Source organism: Oncorhynchus masou, chromosome 30 (assembly GCF_036934945.1).
Source record: "Oncorhynchus masou masou isolate Uvic2021 chromosome 30, UVic_Omas_1.1, whole genome shotgun sequence".
In the NCBI taxonomy this organism is placed as follows: domain Eukaryota; kingdom Metazoa; phylum Chordata; class Actinopteri; order Salmoniformes; family Salmonidae; genus Oncorhynchus; species Oncorhynchus masou.
The window spans coordinates 780,616-799,637 of record NC_088241.1 but is presented as its reverse complement, the minus strand read 5'-3'; the positions used below and the strand labels follow the sequence as shown (position 1 = coordinate 799,637).

The following is a 19,022-nucleotide window of genomic DNA, read 5'->3' as shown; positions in this document are numbered from 1 at the left end:
AGCAAAGATTTGTGATTTGGTTCAATCCAGTAGATTCTGTTAACATGTAATAATTCATACGATAATATAATTCATAATTGAATCTTGTCGAACAAATCTAAATCACGGAGGTAGTGGTGGCTTCCGTTGCGTCAGCGTACCACAACTGATCACGTTAAAAGGAAGAAGGGCTAAAATGGGGAGGTATAATGTGCTGTTCCACTGTTCCAGAGGCTTTCCCTGGTAAGATCCGAGCAGCGTAGAGATTACTGCCAATGTTGATGTATGGAAACAAGCTCTCTGTAAAAGTGTGTGTGTTATTATCAAGGTCATAAAAGGACAGTGTATCTCTGTTCCAGTCCAGCTGCACTCTGGAAAATAAACCCCATCGGATCAGTGTCAGGACAGTCTGTGGCCCTTTTGGACAACGTGCCCAGTATTTATCATTATAATAGCCTACACACCAGAGTCCAGTCTGTACCACTCCCTTCCTCTGGACAGACTTATAGACTACACCTACAAACCATACTGTATTGTCCCTGATGTCTGTATCCCAACTGTGTCCCAGAGTCAAAGCCCTCAGAGCCCAGGACCATTCGATAGTTATCAAACCTCTGGGTTGTCAGGAAGCAACTGTATCTCATCACTGAATCTCATACTGGTCAGATCGTCAGACAGGATGAGACACGGAGTGTTGGGGTCCAGAATCACAGGCGCTGAACAGAGAAAAACAGACATGTTTAAAACCAGAGATCCACTGTTTTAATTTACTGGGACATTATTGCCAGATCAGTGATATTTTTTTGTCTGAATGCGATTCAAAAATGTTTGAAGATATGAACATTGTATTCTTACCAATCAGACTCACTGTATTGAACAGACTTCAGCATCTTCTCCAAAACTCTGACCTGCAGGTTGCCCAGGTGCTTTGCCACATTGATCAGCGCTCCAGAAACAAGCTCTAGATCTGGGCTTGTGCACTGGGCTCTAGAAGAATATCCAAGAGTTAGTGGTGGGGTTGGGAACCACAGGGAAGAGAGAGTAGAGGCCAATCACTTAGGGTCCAGATTCTTCACCCTTCACCTGAAGTGTTGCGGACAAATGGGCCATAGCCTTACCTTTTTAACGTGTCCTTGTAGTTCTGCAGGTGAACACCTTACCTTTTTAACGTGTCCTTGTAGTTCTGCAGGTGAACACCTTACCTTTTTAACGTGTCCTTGTAGTTCTGCAGGTGAACAAAAGAGCAAATCAATCAATAATACATGTAATCACTGAAATCAATCATCAGTTAATCAATAAATCTATCCCAAATAACCTCTAGACAGCACAGAGATATTGGTCCTTACCTGCAGGAATGAGATGTCATCAGATACCAGGTCCTTCTTTATGGCTCTCGTTGTGTCTAAAATGGCTGCTATCTCTCTGTTCATATCGTCAATCATCATATTCATCCTCCGACTCTTCTCCTCCTCTTCCTCCCTCAGGACAGCCATCCTGGCTGCCTCTTCATATTGTAGAAACTGGTGAAGTTTCTCGAAGTCCTCCTGAATCTGATTTGTCTTCTGGGCCTGGCTCTGGAGACAGTGTGTCATCATCAGTTATTACACTATATTTCATATCAATCTGAAAGGTTTTTCAAAACATTATACTGTTCAAGAGGCTGTATGGAACGTCCGTTGCTTATGGTTTACTTAAAATGTTGGCTTGAATGTTGCCTCTATGGTTCATATACACATGATATAACAATCAACTTCTAGACTCATGAAACCACACAATCCTTAGTTTAAGGCTTTTGCTCATAGTTGTGGGAAGGTGTACCCATTTTTGTCCAATTATGTAATTTCTAGGTAATATTTTTGTACATTTAGGGGACCCCTTTTGGCTCAAGCCAAATGCAAAAAAAAATAAAAAAATCTGACACTTTCATATGCATATTGTAACATTACAAAGCAGTCTTACCTTAAACAAAGCTTTGAAGAAACAGCAGAGCTTAACTTCTTTAAATCCCTCCAGCTGCTCCTCTGAGGGCTTCAGTCCTGTCTCTAAGAGCTCTTCCTACAATTAATTTTGTTAATTTACTTGTATGATTTTAATGATTGCACGCAAAATGGATGGGTATGAGAATGTCACATTCTGATCAATCTAAACAGAACAAGGCCTTAAAATGTTGCTCTTCAAAAGAGAACATCAAGCTGTACAAGTACGACAGAGTAACTGAATATGATAAGGACCTCTTCTGCACTAGACATTTGCTAGGAGAGAATGATCCTGTTATAGTGAATATACTATGTATGTTATTTGATATTTTGTATCGTACCTTGCGATCCAGAGCAGCCTCATCTACTGGGATACATTCATGTGTGTTATGTTTACTTGAACCTTCACACACACACCGAACAGATAGGCTCTTCATGCTCCAGACAGAACAGTGTGAGTTGCTTGCTATGCAGACATGTTTAGCTGAAACGTTCTCACCCGGCATACACAGGTTCTTCAGAGCAAGAGCCATCGAATCCTTATAGCATTTTATGCTGCACACTGGACATTCCCATGATTCCATCCGTTTCCAGTATGACTCCAGACAGGCTATACAGCAGCTATGGCCACAGGACAGGAGAACAGGTTCCTTGAGGGATTCAGAGCACACAGGACAGGAGAGATCCTTCTCTGGGACAGATGCCTGGGAGGCCATTTTCTCACTCCCTAATGGCATTTGGAGTGAGGTTACTTTCAATTTCAAAACTCACCCTGGTTTAGTCAGCAGCTTTCTTACCACAGTGTTGATGAATCGTTTTGCAGTTGTAGTTAGAGTCCTGTGTTGCGTCTTCTGTAATACACATTGAAGATCTGGGAGATCTGTGTGTGAAGGGGGGGGGGGGGGTGAAAGATCTATAAGCCATTTTCTAAAAATAAAATATTAGTCTCGTTCTCAGCTGTTTGTATCAGTCTTGCTCAGTGAGCAGGGATTTAAGTATCTGTGTTCCTGGAGCTTCCTCCTACTCAGTAGCTGCTGGAGTAAGTTGTGATTTACTGTGCTTAATGTGAGTCCTGTGGTGACAGAACAGGTCATTAAACACCAGTTTAATGTTACTGTCAGGGACATTATTTTGGACCGGGGCCTGCTGGGTTAACCGTTACATCCCGCTCTAACACTAGGGGCATGGTAGGTGTAACACATGGAGATCTGTGTGTATACATGGGGAATGACCATACTGTACTAAACACACATTGGTACAGAATATAATTCAAACAAAACTAAATATGTTTAGTACAGTAGTTTATTCAAAATAGCAGGAGAAAATAAAGCAAAGTAATAAAATCAATGTGCAATATCGCAATACAATTAACTGTGAGTGTGAGAGAGTGACAGACACAGAACACCCTGAACACTTTCCCTACATGCCTCTGATCAAAATAAATCTCAAAGCAGTCAGACAGAACATGCAACCCCAATACAGTATATTATGTTCAACCTAACCAAACGGTTCAACCTAACCCTGTTGGACAGGAAACATTTCCTGAGAACACAAACCCTTTATGACGCATAAAGATAACATAATACTGTGTGGTTAAATCCAAAACGGATTGTGGATGAGATGCATTCAATTAAAAAACAAATAAAATAAAGCATTTACTGGTGCACACCCAGAAAAGTGTGTTTGTGTGGAGGTGCTGACTAATGGCAAATAATCAAAATAAAGCCGCACACTCCATATTTAAACCTCCAGGAATTTATTGGGTATTTACCAACGTTTCGGCTTCACTGTGCCTTCTTCCAATAAATTACTGGGAGTTTATATATGGAGTGTGTGACTTTATTTTGATAGTTTATAAGATACATTCAATAATATGATTATGGCTACAAGTCAGGTACAACAGAGGATTGACTGTAGAAACAGAAGACATAAAAGCAACACTGTTCTCCTCTAGAAATTTCAAGGCCCTTCCAACATGGAAGCATGATTACACTAGACTTATAAATAATGAGGATAGTCCAGTCCTCTGGCAGGAATACAATACCTAAATATGTCCGTTCTTTGAGGTGTATTTCTTTGGCCGCTGAGTCTGACCCACCTTGGCCATCTATAGTAGAGCTCACTTCAGTTGCCAGGGTAACAGGACAACAACACCTGCAAGTTGAAGAGGCATGAACAGAACCAATAGTCTACAGGCTTTAACACTGTTGAGAAACAAACCCTAACACTCCTTTCCCCTCCCCAAATAAATCCTAAAGAAAGCAATTCCTCAAGTCGTCAATCTCTGGGATGCGGAGCATGTTTACATCATGAGGAGTCCTTTAAGTGACACAAAAGGTCTGCATCCCAATAGTGTCAAGTGATGTTCTCTTTGGTCTGCAGTGATCTGAACACATAAGATAGGTGACAGTATACCTACCCGGAACTGGCTTTCAACTATGCAGTTTTCCCATCAGTGCAGATATACAACAAACTAATAAATAAACATGAGGTCGGTCCTGGTCAATACAGTCCTGGTTTTTCCAACGGCTCTGCGCTTACATTGAAGGACTGACTACTGAAGCGCTGGTTCCAGGGTCAGTCCGGGTGGTAAATTCCAAATGATTGACTGCGGCTCCCATGGTTTGAGCCATGAGTTGCTTCTTCAATTCAAAAAGGCTCAGTTCCAATTCCAGGGTCCAAATCTGGCGCTCTTTCTCCAAACCATGTGCTGGGTTTCTTGGTCTCTGGTTCTAAGACATGGGTGAGGTCCGGACTGGTCATCTCTGTGGTGGGGCTGGCTAGACACTCACTGTACTTCAGGCTGGCCAGGGACTTATTGCTGGCTACTGACTGCAGAGACCCACATAGACCTATCAGAGAGGGGGTGTCCTCCTTCCCTGGGGAGCAGAAGAGGGGGTTAACACATGTAGAAAATTATTATTATTTATTGGTAGTGGGGGAGAGCACAGAAATGCACACACACACACACCATGGTGGAGCCAGTGTGAGCTGGCTGGTCTAGTGTCCAGGTTGAGTGTGTGTGAGGGCTCCAGAGAGGTCTGGGACAGCTGCTCTAGACTCTGGAAATTCTTCCTGTAGAACACAGAGACATTAAAGTGGACTCTCTGGATGCATCTAAGTAGTGTGATGGCTACGTTGCAATAACCATTTGGAATGTTAAAATTCATATTGTTTTTCACAGAACTTCTCACAGGTACAGTATATATACACATACATATATATACACATACACACACTAACCACATTTGGGTGGACCGTATAAAACCATACTATGGCGTGTAAGTGAGGATGTTGTGGAATAGGAATTTATCCCTGTTTACATACTCCTCCCACTGCCCCACCCTATTCCTGTACAGCATGGTATCCAAGGCAACAGCATTGGTATCCATGGCACCGGGTGAAGGCCACTGATTGGTCAGATGTGCGGTCAGTTCTTGTCTGGACCTCAAGTCATGGTTCTTCAGCACGGTCCTTAAGCAGGATGAAATATACACGAAGACAAACCTCTACTGTCAAGACACTAGCTACTCAGTGTTCCTGGAAGATTGGGGTACGTAGCATATTTTGAGACAGTCTCTCTGTAATCCCTCCTCACCTTCTCTCTACCTCCCTGTTGTGTCTGTAAATCCATACCCCTGACTGATTGTTGGTTTGAGAGATGACTGCAGTTTCAACCCCAGCATTTGGAAAGCTAAGGAAATCCTCACAACCCAAATTAAAATATTGATCAGAGGGTGGAAAGGAAGACATGAAATTGATCACACCATTAATTTAGAGACTCTCTCAGTGAAACTAGCCTCCACCCAACCATCTCCTCTGATGATTCACCCAGGCCAAGTCATCACACCAAAGGTTTATACAGTAAACAAACTAATTATGAAAAAACTAAACTGAAATAAAATTAACAAATGTTTGAAAAAAAAAAAAAACTATACTATACTCAAACTATTATCTTTGACTCCAAAATGAACTCAAATAAAATAGAATTATCAAGCTTCTGAATCTGGCAGGCCACATTAATATTTAAATGTAGATTCAGCAAGATGACGGCGCCATGAGCAGCACTGCAGATATTGGGGGCGTTTGAGTGGTAAGGCCGAAAGCAAACTGCAGGCAAAAGTCGAGGAGTGAAGTCAGGGGAGATGCATCTGCGACAGCCGAAAGTCATGTGGTTTTCCAAACAGCAAGGCTCAGATCAACATGGCAGTGTTGCCATTGTTTATAAAATGTTTTCTTTATAATGTCTAAATAAAACATAAATTCCCCATATCACAAACTGAAATCATAGTATACTAGTGTACAATCAATTAGTGATAAATGCTCAAATAGCACATTTATTTATATTATACCCACTGTATACATAAAGCGCAGCAAATTGGTTCCTGTTTCAGTCATGTCTTTGGTCAGGTTCGCGTGGGTCAAACAAAACCACCCTGATGATTGGTTGGCAATAGAGCTTCCCACAATACTGGCGATGGCTGCAGAATTAAGTTGGTGAAGAGCAGAAACTTGCAGTCAATGACCTTTGATCACATTTTTGTAATTTTCAAGCAGTTGACATGTAGGCGTAAGTCAGACCATTTTTTTCCCACAATGCAACATACTTTGAAAGGCTTGACAAAAGTGATACGCTCTAACACGGCCATTGAGATTTGCACGATGCAACATGGTAGCTACGGGACCAAAACAGAGGAGAAGTTAAGCCTCACGCTCATAGTTGTGGAAATTGACGCACTACTACTGTGTACATGGTGTACAGTGCCTTGCGAAAGTATTCGGCCCCCTTGAACTTTGCAACCTTTTGCCACATTTCAGGCTTCAAACAAAGATATAAAACTGTATTTTTTTGTGAAGAATCAACAACAAGTGGGACACAATCATGAAGTGGAATGACATTTATTGGATATTTCTAACTTTTTAACAAATCAAAAACTGAAAAAATGGGTGTGCAAAACTATTCAGCCCCTTTACTTTCAGTGCATCAAACTCTCTCCAGAAGTTCAGTGAGGATCTCTGAATGATCCAATGTTGACCTAAATGACTAATGATGATAAATACAATCCACCTGTGTGTAATCAAGTCTCCGTATAAATGCACCTGCACTGTGATAGTCTCAGAGGTCCGTTAAAAGCGCAGAGAGCATCATGAAGAACAAGGAACACACCAGGCAGGTCCGAGATACTGTTGTGAAGAAGTTTAAAGCCGGATTTGGATACAAAAAGATTTCCCAAACTTTAAACATCCCAAGGAGCACTGTGCAAGCGATAATATTGAAATGGAAGGAGTATCAGGCCACTGCAAATCTACCAAGACCTGGTCGTCCCTCTAAACTTTCAGCTCATACAAGGAGAAGACTGATCAGAGATGCAGCCAAGAGGCCCATGATCACTCTGGATGAACTGGAGAGATCTACAGCAGAGGTGGGAGACTCTGTCCATAGGACAACAATCAGTCGTATATTGCACAAATCTGGCCTTTATGGAAGAGTGGCAAGAAGAAAGCCATTTCTTAAAGATATCCATAAAAAGTGTCGTTTAAAGTTTGCCACAAGCCACCTGGTAGACACACCAAACATGTGGAAGAAGGTGCTCTGGTCAGATGAAACCAAAATTGAAAAAATGTCAGTCTCTCGATGTGCAAAACTGATAGACATACCCCAAGCGACTTACAGCTGTAATCGCAGCAAAAGGTGGCGCTACAAAGTATTAACTTAAGGGGGCTGAATAATTTTGCACGCCCAATTTCAGTTTTTGATTTGTTAAAAAAAGTTAGAAATATCCAATAAATGTCGTTCCACTTCATGATTGTGTCCCACTTGTTGATTCTTCACAAAAAAATACAGTTTTATATCTATGTTTGAAGCCTGAAATGTGGCAAAAGGTCAAAGTTCAAGGGGGCTGAATACTTTCGCAAGGCACAGTATCTACGTCATCTTGATGAGGGGGGGGGGGGGTGTATTACTGGCCCATAGTGACATAGGCTACTCTGTCCCTAACACTAAAGCAAAAAAAGTTTTTTTTCTTCATAAACTAAGTTAAAAAGGACAAGTGGATCAGAAAACTAACTGAACTTCAAACTAATAATAACAACCTTGCGTCTCACACACTTTACTATACCTGTAAGTATAGTAAGTCCTCAGAAAAGTGGGGACATTTTTGCAGGTCCTCACTTGTGAAAATAACTACTTTAGTCTTAGGGTTAAGGTTAGAATTAGGTTTAGGGATAGAATTAGGGTTAGGTGTTAAGGTTGTTGGTCCCCAAGAAGTCCTCACAAGTATAGTAAGACAGCTGTGCGCACTACTCCTGCAATTCCCTGGCCCTCTCACTGTGGTTAAAATGTCACACTCACAGCTGGTCATTCCACCCACTCACAGATACACAAACTCACAGTTGGTCCTGGAGCTCCAGTACGATGTATTCTAGTTGTTCCTTCTCCAGTGTGTGTGAGAGGTGTGTGTCTGTTAGTCTCTGCTGAAGAGCTTTGTTCTGAGGAATCACTTGAGACAGCTGGGCCTCTCTCAGACGAACCATCTCTTCCAGATAACACTGGCGCACACACACACACGTTGTTGCATTATTATATTTTTTGCAGTAGCAAAACAGATAAAGGGAAGAGTTTTGGTAAAGGAGGAACTTTTGTACTCTGTAGATTTGTACTCTGGTGAGGATGGAATGAATGATATCAAGCTGTGTGCGTTTCCATTTCCTCAAGAGAGCACATTTCTTCAACAGAGCACTGACAGTTAGCCCGACATTTTGATTTCTAACTTTCCAATTATTCCTCACAGACATCTCAGTCTCAGTGTCTCATGCACAAATACACCTGCATTCTATAGTGCAATACAGTGTTCTGCAGCACACACACTGAGACGTTACCTTCTGTTCCAGTGCCATGCGGTATTTCTGCTCGAGTCGTTTACACCTGCGGACCCAGCTGCTCTGCTCGGTTAAGATGGCCTCCGCAGTGCTGGCGGCCATCTTTTCAGGGGTGGTGTTCTCGCTGCCGCTGCTCCCCAGGGTCCTCAACTCCTCCTCATCACTGCTGATGCTGTTCTCTCTACACAGGGGGAAATGGCACACTTCAGAGGGTACTACAGAGTGGGTAAGAGTTCAACACATAGGGCACATACAGGGGGGGTAGGGTTAGGGGGCGGGGGTACATAATAGCAGGTAAAGGACTAAAAGACTGACTCCCACATACCTCTGAAACGACTTCAGATAAGGCGTATAGTCAATCACCGCTGGGCAGCTTCCATTCAGCCCCTCCCCTTTCAGACAGAAGCTAACCACCAGAGAAAACACTTTCATTGAGACCTTTACTGTATAACCTGAGCTCTGACTCAGCAACACTATAAATAATATACGGGTACCTGAAGTCAATGGTGTTGAGACCGATGAGTGTATCTGCTAGCAGCCCCGCCTCCTCACCTAGCATGATGGCCCCATCCTCATACCATCTCCTACACAACAGAAAACACACACGAGCTCCATCCTCAGAACACCTAAAACCCAACACTCAACTCAGTCTGGTGTTTTGTATTGCCATTGTGTGTGTGTGTGCCAGAGAGAAAGACCTGGTGGTTTTGAAGTCCCTCAAGGCGGCGGAGATGTACTCAGACAGCCTCTTCTCCATCAGCACCAGCCTGATCCACGCCCGACCCTGTGGACACACAGTTCTTAAGTTTCCATTATACATCAGACCTGCATAGTAGCTCTTTAAAACAGACATCATTATAATACAAATACATGCTGCCCTTCCTACTTAGCCACAGTCAGCTGATTGAGTTTATGCACCTGCACGCATGTGTGCATGCATGGGTGTGTGTGTGTGTGCTGGCGCTGTGGCGTTCTCTTGGACAACACTACAGTATTCATTGTTTAAAGCTTCTGAACAAAGCTTTCTTTTGTTCTGTGTGTAATTTCATCAGAAAAGACAGAGTTGTGTGTTTTAGATCCGTGGGAATATTGAGGTTATCATTAAGGTCCATGGCTCAAGGCTTTCCAGCGTAACCAGCAACCTCTCTCTCGTGCAGACACACACACCTTAGCTCTGGAGGAGCGGACATTCTCCATGCTCTCAATGCTGTGGATGCAGCTGGGAGAGACTTTACTGCAGGCTGCTTTCACATAATCCCAGAAACTACGATGAGTCTCATAACCAAACCACGTAGTCTGACCTGGGAGGAGGGAGCGAGAGAGAGGTACATTTATAGGTGGCATCTTGACTCCTATACCCAGCAACCCTGCAGTAGTCCAGATGGGACGGGCTTTTAGCATGTGTGTGTGTTACTCTACCTTTGAGTTTGTGACTGAGGATCTGTTCCAGGATGGAGACGAAGTTGGTGAACTCCGGAGAGGAGTCGTCTATCGTGTCTAAACAGGAGCGGTCAAGCAACGTCTTCACTGAAAACCTGCAGACACAGTTAACGGAGTCTGCACTGGGTTCCAACCGGATCAGTGCTTTTCTGACATGCTGTTAAATGTGACTCTAGGAGAGGAGATCTGACTGAACAGATGATTTACAGGCTTTAGGAAACAATCTCTACTGCACACCATCAGTGGAGCGTTGACGTATACAAATTCATTTAAAATCACTGTCATAAGCATATAGGTAGATTGCACAGAGGTCAGACTGTGGGGCATGACAACAACGATAGAGTATCTCTGGTCAGGAGCCCTAACTAGTGTCTAGGTTATTAAGCACCAAGGAGATTTAATGGAATGAAGCAAACACAGGAAATGACTGTGCGTTGATTCTGCAGTACAGGGATGCATCTCAGTAGTCTTAAATAGCCTCATTTCCATGTTGGTCAGACAGAGATGCAACATTCATCTCTGTGCTGTGGTTCTTGTACTGCAGACACACAGTAGCAGGTTAATTAAGTGGCAGTGGGGTGACTGGGCAGACAAAGCTTCATCTAAACAGGACAGGCATTAAGGTTTCAGTTGTTTCCATTACATACACAGAGCGGGAGACATACCAAATCCCCCACTAGAATCCCCATATACTTTAATGAAGACGGCTTCGACATCCCGCAGGGGGAAATCTATCACTTCCAGGGAAAGGGACATGTAAGAGTCTGTGGCGACCGAAATGCCAGAACCGGACCCCTCAGCACACAGGGGGACAAACACCTACCTGGAGGGGACAGCATTCCCGAGTGGCGTAGTGGTCTAAGACACTGCAAGTGGTCTAAGACACTGGTTCGAATCCGTGATTGGGAGTCCCATAGGGCGGCACATAATTTGGTCCAGCATCGTCCTAGTTTGGCCATCATTGTAAATTAGAATTTCTCAACTGACTTGCCTAGTTAAATAAAGAAAATTCCCTCCCCCATATGGCCCCCTAGGCACACCTACGACAACAAAAACAGGTCACAACTCCTGCAGCTCTGTTGCACACTGAGTATGGCATGTACATAGTCAATGGTAGGCTTCAAGGGGACTCCCACGGTAGGTACAACTAGAGCTCATCCCTAGACTACTTTTTCACTCAACCCAGTCTCTCAAAATATATACCGTTGAAGTCGGAAGTTTACATACACCTTAAGAGTTTAAATGTATTTGGCTTTCACAATTCCTGACATTTAATCATAGTAAAAATTACCTGACTCAGGATCACCACTTTATTTTAAGAATGTGAAATGTCAGAATAGTTGAGAATTATTTATTTCATCACATTCCCAGTGGGTCAGAAGTTTACACACACTCAATTAGTATTTGGTAGCATTGCCTTTAAATTGTTTAACTTGGCTCAAACGTGTCAGGTAGCCTCCCACAAGCTTCCCACAATAAGTTGGGTGAAATTCAGCCCATTCCTCCTGACAGAGCTGGTGTATCCGAGTCAGGTTTGTTGGCCTCCTTGCTCGCACACGCTTTTTCAGGTCTGCCCAGAGATGTTCTATAGGTTGAGGTCAGGGCTTTGCGATGGCCACTCCAATACCTTGACTTTGTTGTCCTTCCTTGGGGTCATTGTCCATTTTGAAGACCCATTTGTGACCAAGCCTTAACTTCCAGACTGATAGCTTGAGGATGTTGCTTCAATATATCCACAGAATTTTCCTGCCTCATAATGCCATCTATTTTGTGAACTGCACCAGTCCCTCCTGCAGCAAAGCACCCCCACAACATGATGCTGCCACCCCCGCGCTTCACAGTTGGGATGGTGTTCTTCGGTTTGCAAGCCTCCCCCTTTAACCTCCAAACACAACGATGGTCATTATGGGATCCTCTGCCACTGGGATTCTCTGCCTCTAACCCTATTACAGGGGCTGAGTCACTGGGGCTCTCATACCGTCCCTGGGAGGGGTGTGTCACCTGAGTGGGTTGAGTCACTGATGTGATCATCCTGTCTGGGTTGGCACCCCCCCTTGAGTTGTGCCGTGGCGGAGATCTTTGTGGGCTATACTCAGCCTTGTCTCAGGATGGTAAGTTGGTGGTTGAAGATATCCCTCTAGTGGTGTGGGGGCTGTGCTTTGGCAAATTGGGTGGGGTTATATCCTTCCTGTTTGGCCCTGTCCGGGGGTGTCATCGGATGGGGCCACAGTGTCTCCTGACCCCTCCCGTCTCAGCCTCCAGTATTTATGCTGCAGTAGTTTGTGTCGGGGGCTAGGGTCAGTTTGTTATATCTGGAATACTTCCTGTCCTATTCGGTGTCCTGTGTGAATTTAAGTGTGCTCGCTAATTCTCTTTCTCTCTCGGAGGACCTGAGCCCTAGGACCATGCCTCAGGACTACCTGACATGATGACTCCTTGCTGTCCCCAGTCCACCTGGCCGTGCTGCTGCTCCAGTTTCAACTGTTCTGTAGTATTATTATTATTATTCCATGCTGGTCATTTATGAACATTTGAACATCCTGGCCATGTTCTGTTATAATCTCCACCCCGGCACAGCCAGAAGAGGACTGGCTACCACACATAGCCTGGTTCCTCTAGGTTTCTTCCTAGGTTTTGGCCTTTCTAGGGAGTTTTTCCTAGCCACCGTGCTTCTACACCTGCATTGCTTGCTGTTTGGGGTTTTAGGCTGGGTTTCTGTACAGCACTTTGAGATATCAGCTGATGTACAAAGTGCTATATAAATACATTTGATTATGGCCAAACAGTTCTATTTTAGTTTCATCAGACCAGAGGACATTTCTCCAAAAAGTACCATCTTTGTCCCCGTTTTTTTTAATGGCAGTTTTGAAGCAGTGGCTTCTTCCTTGCTGAGCGGCCTTTCAGGTTGTATCGATAGAGGACTCGTTTTACTGTGGATATAGATACTTTTGTACCCGTTTCCTCCAGCATCTTCACAAGGTCTTTTGCTGTTGTTCTGGGATTGATTTTCACTTTTCGCACCAAAGTACGTTCATCTCTAGGAGACAGAACACGTCTCCTTCCTGAGCGGTATGACGGCTGCGTGGTCCCATGGTGTTTATACTTGTGTACTATTGTTTGTACAGATGAATGTGGTACCTCCAGGCATTTGGAAATTGTTCCCAAGGATGAACCAGACTTGTGGAACTCTACAATTTTTTTTCTGAGGTCTTGGCTGATTTCTTTTGATGTCAAGCCAAGATGCACAGAGTTTGAAGGTAGGTCTTGAAATACATCCACAGGTACACCTCCAATAGACTCAAATTATGTCAATTAGCCTATCAGAAGCTTCTAAAGCCATGACATAATTTTCTGGAAGTTTCCAAGCTGCTTAAAAGGTAGAGTCAACTTAGTGTATATAAAACTTCTGACCAACTGGAATTGTGATGCAGTGAAATAAACTGTAAAATAAATTGGAAAAATGACTTGTGTCATGCAAAGTAGATGTTCTAACAGACTTGCCAAAACTATAGTTTGTTATCAAGAAATGTGTGGAGTTGTTGAAAAACAAGCTAATGACTCCAACCTAAGTGTATGTAATCTTCTGACTTCAACTGTGTGTGCGCACACACGTAGAAGTGCCTTCTATGCCATCAAAAGGAACACAAAATTCAACATACCAATTAGGATCAGGCTAAAAATACTTGTATCAGTTATAGAACCCATTGCTCTTTATGGTTGTGAGGTCTTGGGTTTGCTCACCAGCCAATAACTCACAAAATGGGATAAACACCAAATTGAGACTCTGCATGCAGAATTCGGCAAATATTTCCTCAGTGTACAACGTAAAACACCAAATAATGATCAAAATCCAGAAAATATACTTTTTTACAACCACCTAAAATGAAGCGATTCCCAAACCTTCCATAACAAAGCCATCACCTACAGAGCGATGAACCTAGAGAAGAGTCCCCTAAGCAAGCTGGTCCTGGGGCTCTGTCCACAAACACACCCCACAGAGCCCCAGGACAACAACACAACTAGACCCAACCAAATCATGAGAAAACAAAGAGATATTTACTTGACACATTGGAAATAATTAACCAAAAAACAGAGCAAACTAGAATGCTATTTGGCCCTAAACAGAGAGTACACAGTGGCGGACTACCAGAAAAGCTTTGACTATGTACAGACTCAGTGAGCATTGCCTTGCTATTGAGAAAGGCCATCATAGACAGACATGGCTCTCAAGAGAGGACAGGCTATGCACACACTGCCCACAAAATGTGGAAACTAAGCTGCTCTTCCTAACCTCCTGCCAAATGTTTGACCATAGAGACACATAATTCCCTCAGATTACACAGATCCACAAAGAATTCAAAAAACAAGCCCAATTTTGATAAACTCCCATATACCTACTTAGTGAAATACCACAGTGTGACATCACAGCAGCAAGATGTGTGACCCGTTGCCAAAAGAAAAAGGGCAACCAGTGAAGAACAAACACCATTGTAAATAGAACCCATATTTATTTTCCTTATTGTACGTCAACTATTTTCACATCGTTACGACACTATATATAGACAATGTCATTTGAAATGTATTTATTCTTTTGGAACTTCTGTGAGTGTAATATTTCCTGTTAATTTTTATTGTTCAGTTCACTTTTGTTTATCATCTACTTCACTTGCTTTGGCAATGTAAACATGCATTTTTCCCATGCCAATAAAGCCCCTTTAATTTAAATTAAATTGAGAGGCGAGGGAGAGGAGACCGAGAGAGGGGCAGAAAAGAGACAGAGAGAATAAACAGCACATGCATCACCAGATGCTTTTAGTGGCCTACTCCTCCACTTCTAAGGCGGCATTTAGGCACATAGATCTGATGACATGTAGACAGGTGCTCAGAGGTCTCAGGCGAACTTAACCGTCTACCCTGTGTACCACTGAATCCTCATCAAGTTCAGACCTAAAACGGTTACGGTTGTCCTTATACATCTCCCCCCCATCAGTGATTAGAAATGACAGTTCCCAGAGCATGGTAGATGACATTCAAAAAGAATTGTCACATGCTTTGTTAACAGGTGTAGACTAACAATGAAATGCTTACTGACGGGCCCTTCTCAACAATGCAGTGAAAGAAAAAATATAGACAAAGATAACACAAGGAATAAATACACAATGAGTAAGGATAACTTGGCTATATACACAGGGTACCAGTACTGAGTGGATGTTAAGGGGTACGAGGTAATTGAGTTTGTTATGTATAGGTAGGTATAAAGTAACTAGGCAACAGTAGCAGCAGCGTAGTTAGTGCAAAATGGTCAGTGCAGATAGTTAAACAATAGCTACCCAGACCAACTATTTATCGGTCAGAAGCTGTTCAGGATTCTGTTGGTTCCAGACTTGGTGATTCGGTACTACTTGCCATGCGTTAGCAGAGAGAACAGTCTATGACCTGGGTGGCTGGAGTCTGACCATTTTTAAGGCCTTCCTCAGACACTGCCTGGTATAGAGGGTCTAGAGGGCAGGGAGCTCAGCCCCAGGGATGAACTGGGCCTTATGCACTAACCTAGCGCCTTCCGGTTGGACGACAAGCAGTTGCCACACCAAGTGGTGATGCAGTCGGTTAAGATACTCTCAATGGTGCAGCTGTAGTACTTTGGGGATCAGAGATCGTTCCTTCTTCACGACTGTATTGGTGTCTGTGGACCATGATAATTCCTTAGTGATGAGGACACAGGAACTTCACAGCCTTGTCTGCATATTAGATCAATGAAACCAATAAACTGTATCTATTTATATTCTGCAGCAGTGTTTGATTGGATCTGAACTCATTCCACAGGATTTATATTTTCATTATTCATATCATTGGTTCAGGCAGTCGGTCCTGATGACCCAAAGCGATTATTAAGACTAGAGCAGTTGCTCACTATAAACTAACTTATATTGAACCCAAGTGCTCTGCATACATCAACTAAGAGTTTGAGAGCTTGGGACTATAAGGTTCTATCTGCAAATTGATGATTCTGAGATAATTGGCTTTAAAGTTCCAACCCCTCATTGGTTTGAAAGGTGTCAGCGCTTTTTATCTTGTATTCTGTTGCACTTAAAATTAATTGAGGTATTTAGACTTTAGATGTTCTCTACTGTATAGGTATAGAACATTGAACATAACAAGGCTATGTCAATAACTCAATCTGGACAAAATGTAGATAGAACCTTATAGTCCCAAACTATCGATTTAGCTCACTGAGAAAGCCTAGGCATTAGCTTAGTGAGCTAACATGAGTCTTCGGGAATAAGGCAAGGTTACTGACCACGTGAGCATAGTTCACCAAACCAACTAAATAATATCACAAGAACTGCACATTAAATGTTTTTGAAAAGTGACATTCCTGGAGTAAACTGACACTGAGGTTGTGAAAAGCCACTCCAGAAAGGGAAAACAAAGCCTGCTAAATCTTCGGTTGTGGTTTCCTCACCTGTCACCAACCATGGCTTGGAGATGAGATACACCACCTCGCCATGAAAATAAACCGCAGCCCTGGGGACATGCGAGTACAATGCCCACTCCCTGCTTTCTGATAGCAGTGATCTTTAATGGCGATGCACCAGTAGTCATGTGTGGGAGCAGCAAAAAGGGGCTAACGTGGCTACTGATTGAGTGAGAGTATCTACCAAATCTCTCTCTTCACTAGAACCACAGGGGGCATACGGCTGGGTCTGATGGAGCTATACTTGATAGGGCGTTCAACAGCATGATGTTATCCACAGAGAACGACATCACTATCGCTAACACACACACACACACACACGCGTGGGAAATAGGACAAATATAAGCACCCACCAAACTATTATTTGTACTGTTCGAAGAGCATGATACTTCAGATTAATAATTTAAGAGAATCACACATTGCACAGTATCGTGCCAATTCATAGCTGTGTGTTTAATTGTCTTCGTTCATGTGAACTCTATAGACTATACCGGTATTGAGTTGGGCACCTAATTAATGAATGAAGGTAACTGTGATTCCATTGATGATTAAGGCTCATAGGTGGTGGTGGTGGCGCGTGCGTGCGGAACCATTGGAGAAGCCTAATGAACTAGTGCGGCGTTATAGGCTACAGTTCATGTCGATAGAACACCATCAATACTGTAATGTAAACGCGATGCAACTGAAGCAAGACAAAGGACGTTCGGCTATGTGCGTTATTTAGAAATATAGCCTATACCACCAATTACCATACCGTCTTCAAAAGCATCCACACACAATCATCAGTCGCGTGAGAATGCGGTCACTTATCTCACCAATTAGTAAATTAACACAATCAAGCCGAGCATTATTTTACCTGCAGACAGTCAGTAGATTCCTCCTCTCCACAGCTCCGCTTCTGGCAGCGTCCTGTTTGCGAGCTCCATGCAGCCCCAGGCTACGTGACGCCATCCTCGCCAGTTAGTCGTATCTCCCCGGTGTAGGTGCGCAGTATTTGCTGACCCTGTTTCTTTTAAATCAGCAGGTTGGGTTCAACAGTGCACGCCACCGCCCGCGGGCTCTATCCGCGTCACTCCAGCACGCTCGCTCGTTTGTTGAAAGTCAACGTATAGGGCGAGAAGGAGGTGGATGAACAGAAATCACCCAGTAATTTGGGAAAGAAACAGTCACGGGGTTGTGCTAAAACGCCCAAACCAAGTACCGGGATGTCTGGGCGGTTTAAATTCCTGTTTAGAGCGAATTAGGCTACCGATGGTAACCTCGATGGTCTTGGGACACGAAGAGACTTTCTATGTGTGCATCCCAATAGTACAAAAAAGTACTTTATTCTCTCCTACATCTGCACCCATCTAAAAGGTTTAATGAAAATGTTTCACACCAAATATACCCTGGTCCCAGATTGGTTTGTGCTCATGTCAACTCCAATGCTGTTATTGTTAAACCGACACTTGGCATGCCAATCAATAAGGAGAAGAAGAAAGAAGACTCTAGTAGCCAAAAGGTTATATCAACATGGGCAGCGCCACTGAGGGCCATTTCAATGTTGTCAACTTGGTGGGAGTTTCATCTTCAAGACTGTGGACAGTGACTGGCTGAAGCTGGAGCAACGTCAATGGCAGCTGGGAGAATCACTTGAAGAATAATCATAGAGATAGATTCAGGACTCATTCTCTGGTATCAGTGCCATTATAGTGTCTGTGGCAGCAAGGGCAGCGCCATTAAGGATATCTCCATATTGAAGTAGTACATTTTATTTTTCATGACTGGCTGATCCTTCCTGATGACCAGGTTGGACATGACTCCAACAGGATCACCACGAGGTATCAGCCGCTGTCCAGTCTTGTGGTTCTCAAATGTCAGATCGTCGGTGGTTCCGGTGGCCGCTATCCATGGTGCTGAATCTGGATCTCTGCTACTCGCGCTATTTGCTGGTTTGTTTACCTTTATCATTATTTGTGAGACAAAAGCCACCGCAGATCTAAAGCTCAACCTTTACTGAACAAAAATATAAATGCAAAATGCAATAATTTTAAAGATTTTACTGAGTTACAGTTCATATAAGGAAATCAGTCAATTGAAATAAATTCATTAGGCCCTAATCTATGTATTTGATATAACTGGGCAGGGGCACAGCCAGGGGTGGGCCTGGGTGGGCATAGGCCCACCCACTTGGGAGCCAAGGCCACCCACTGGTGAGCCAGGCCCAGCCAATCAGAATAGGTTTTTCCCCACAAAAGGGCTTTATTACAGACAGAAATACTCGGTTTCATCAG

At 43.3% G+C, this 19,022-nt stretch overlaps 1 protein-coding gene and 1 pseudogene across 2 annotated transcripts; both read right to left on the bottom strand.

Annotated features, from left to right (window-relative positions):
* Window positions 1–7: 7 nt before the first annotated feature.
* LOC135521741 (E3 ubiquitin-protein ligase TRIM39-like) lies at window positions 8–2,423 on the bottom strand (annotated as a pseudogene).
* An 822-nt stretch (window positions 2,424–3,245) lies between these two features.
* LOC135521738 (RUN domain-containing protein 3B-like) lies at window positions 3,246–17,726 on the bottom strand. 2 transcript variants are annotated; one of them, XM_064947429.1, is made up of 11 exons: window positions 17,606–17,726; window positions 10,254–10,369; window positions 10,002–10,135; window positions 9,533–9,618; window positions 9,329–9,418; window positions 9,160–9,240; window positions 8,835–9,015; window positions 8,347–8,504; window positions 5,283–5,429; window positions 4,927–5,030; window positions 3,246–4,834 (listed from the first exon to the last, which is right to left on the bottom strand). In XM_064947429.1, the coding sequence occupies exons 1-11, from the start codon at window positions 17,698–17,700 to the stop codon at window positions 4,605–4,607; spliced, it is 1,422 nt and encodes a 473-aa protein (XP_064803501.1). In that variant the 5' UTR covers window positions 17,701–17,726; the 3' UTR covers window positions 3,246–4,604. The 2 variants fall into 2 exon arrangements, with proteins under 2 accessions (XP_064803501.1, XP_064803500.1); XM_064947428.1 differs by lacking the exon at window positions 5,283–5,429.
* Between the last annotated feature and the right edge of the window lie 1,296 nt (window positions 17,727–19,022).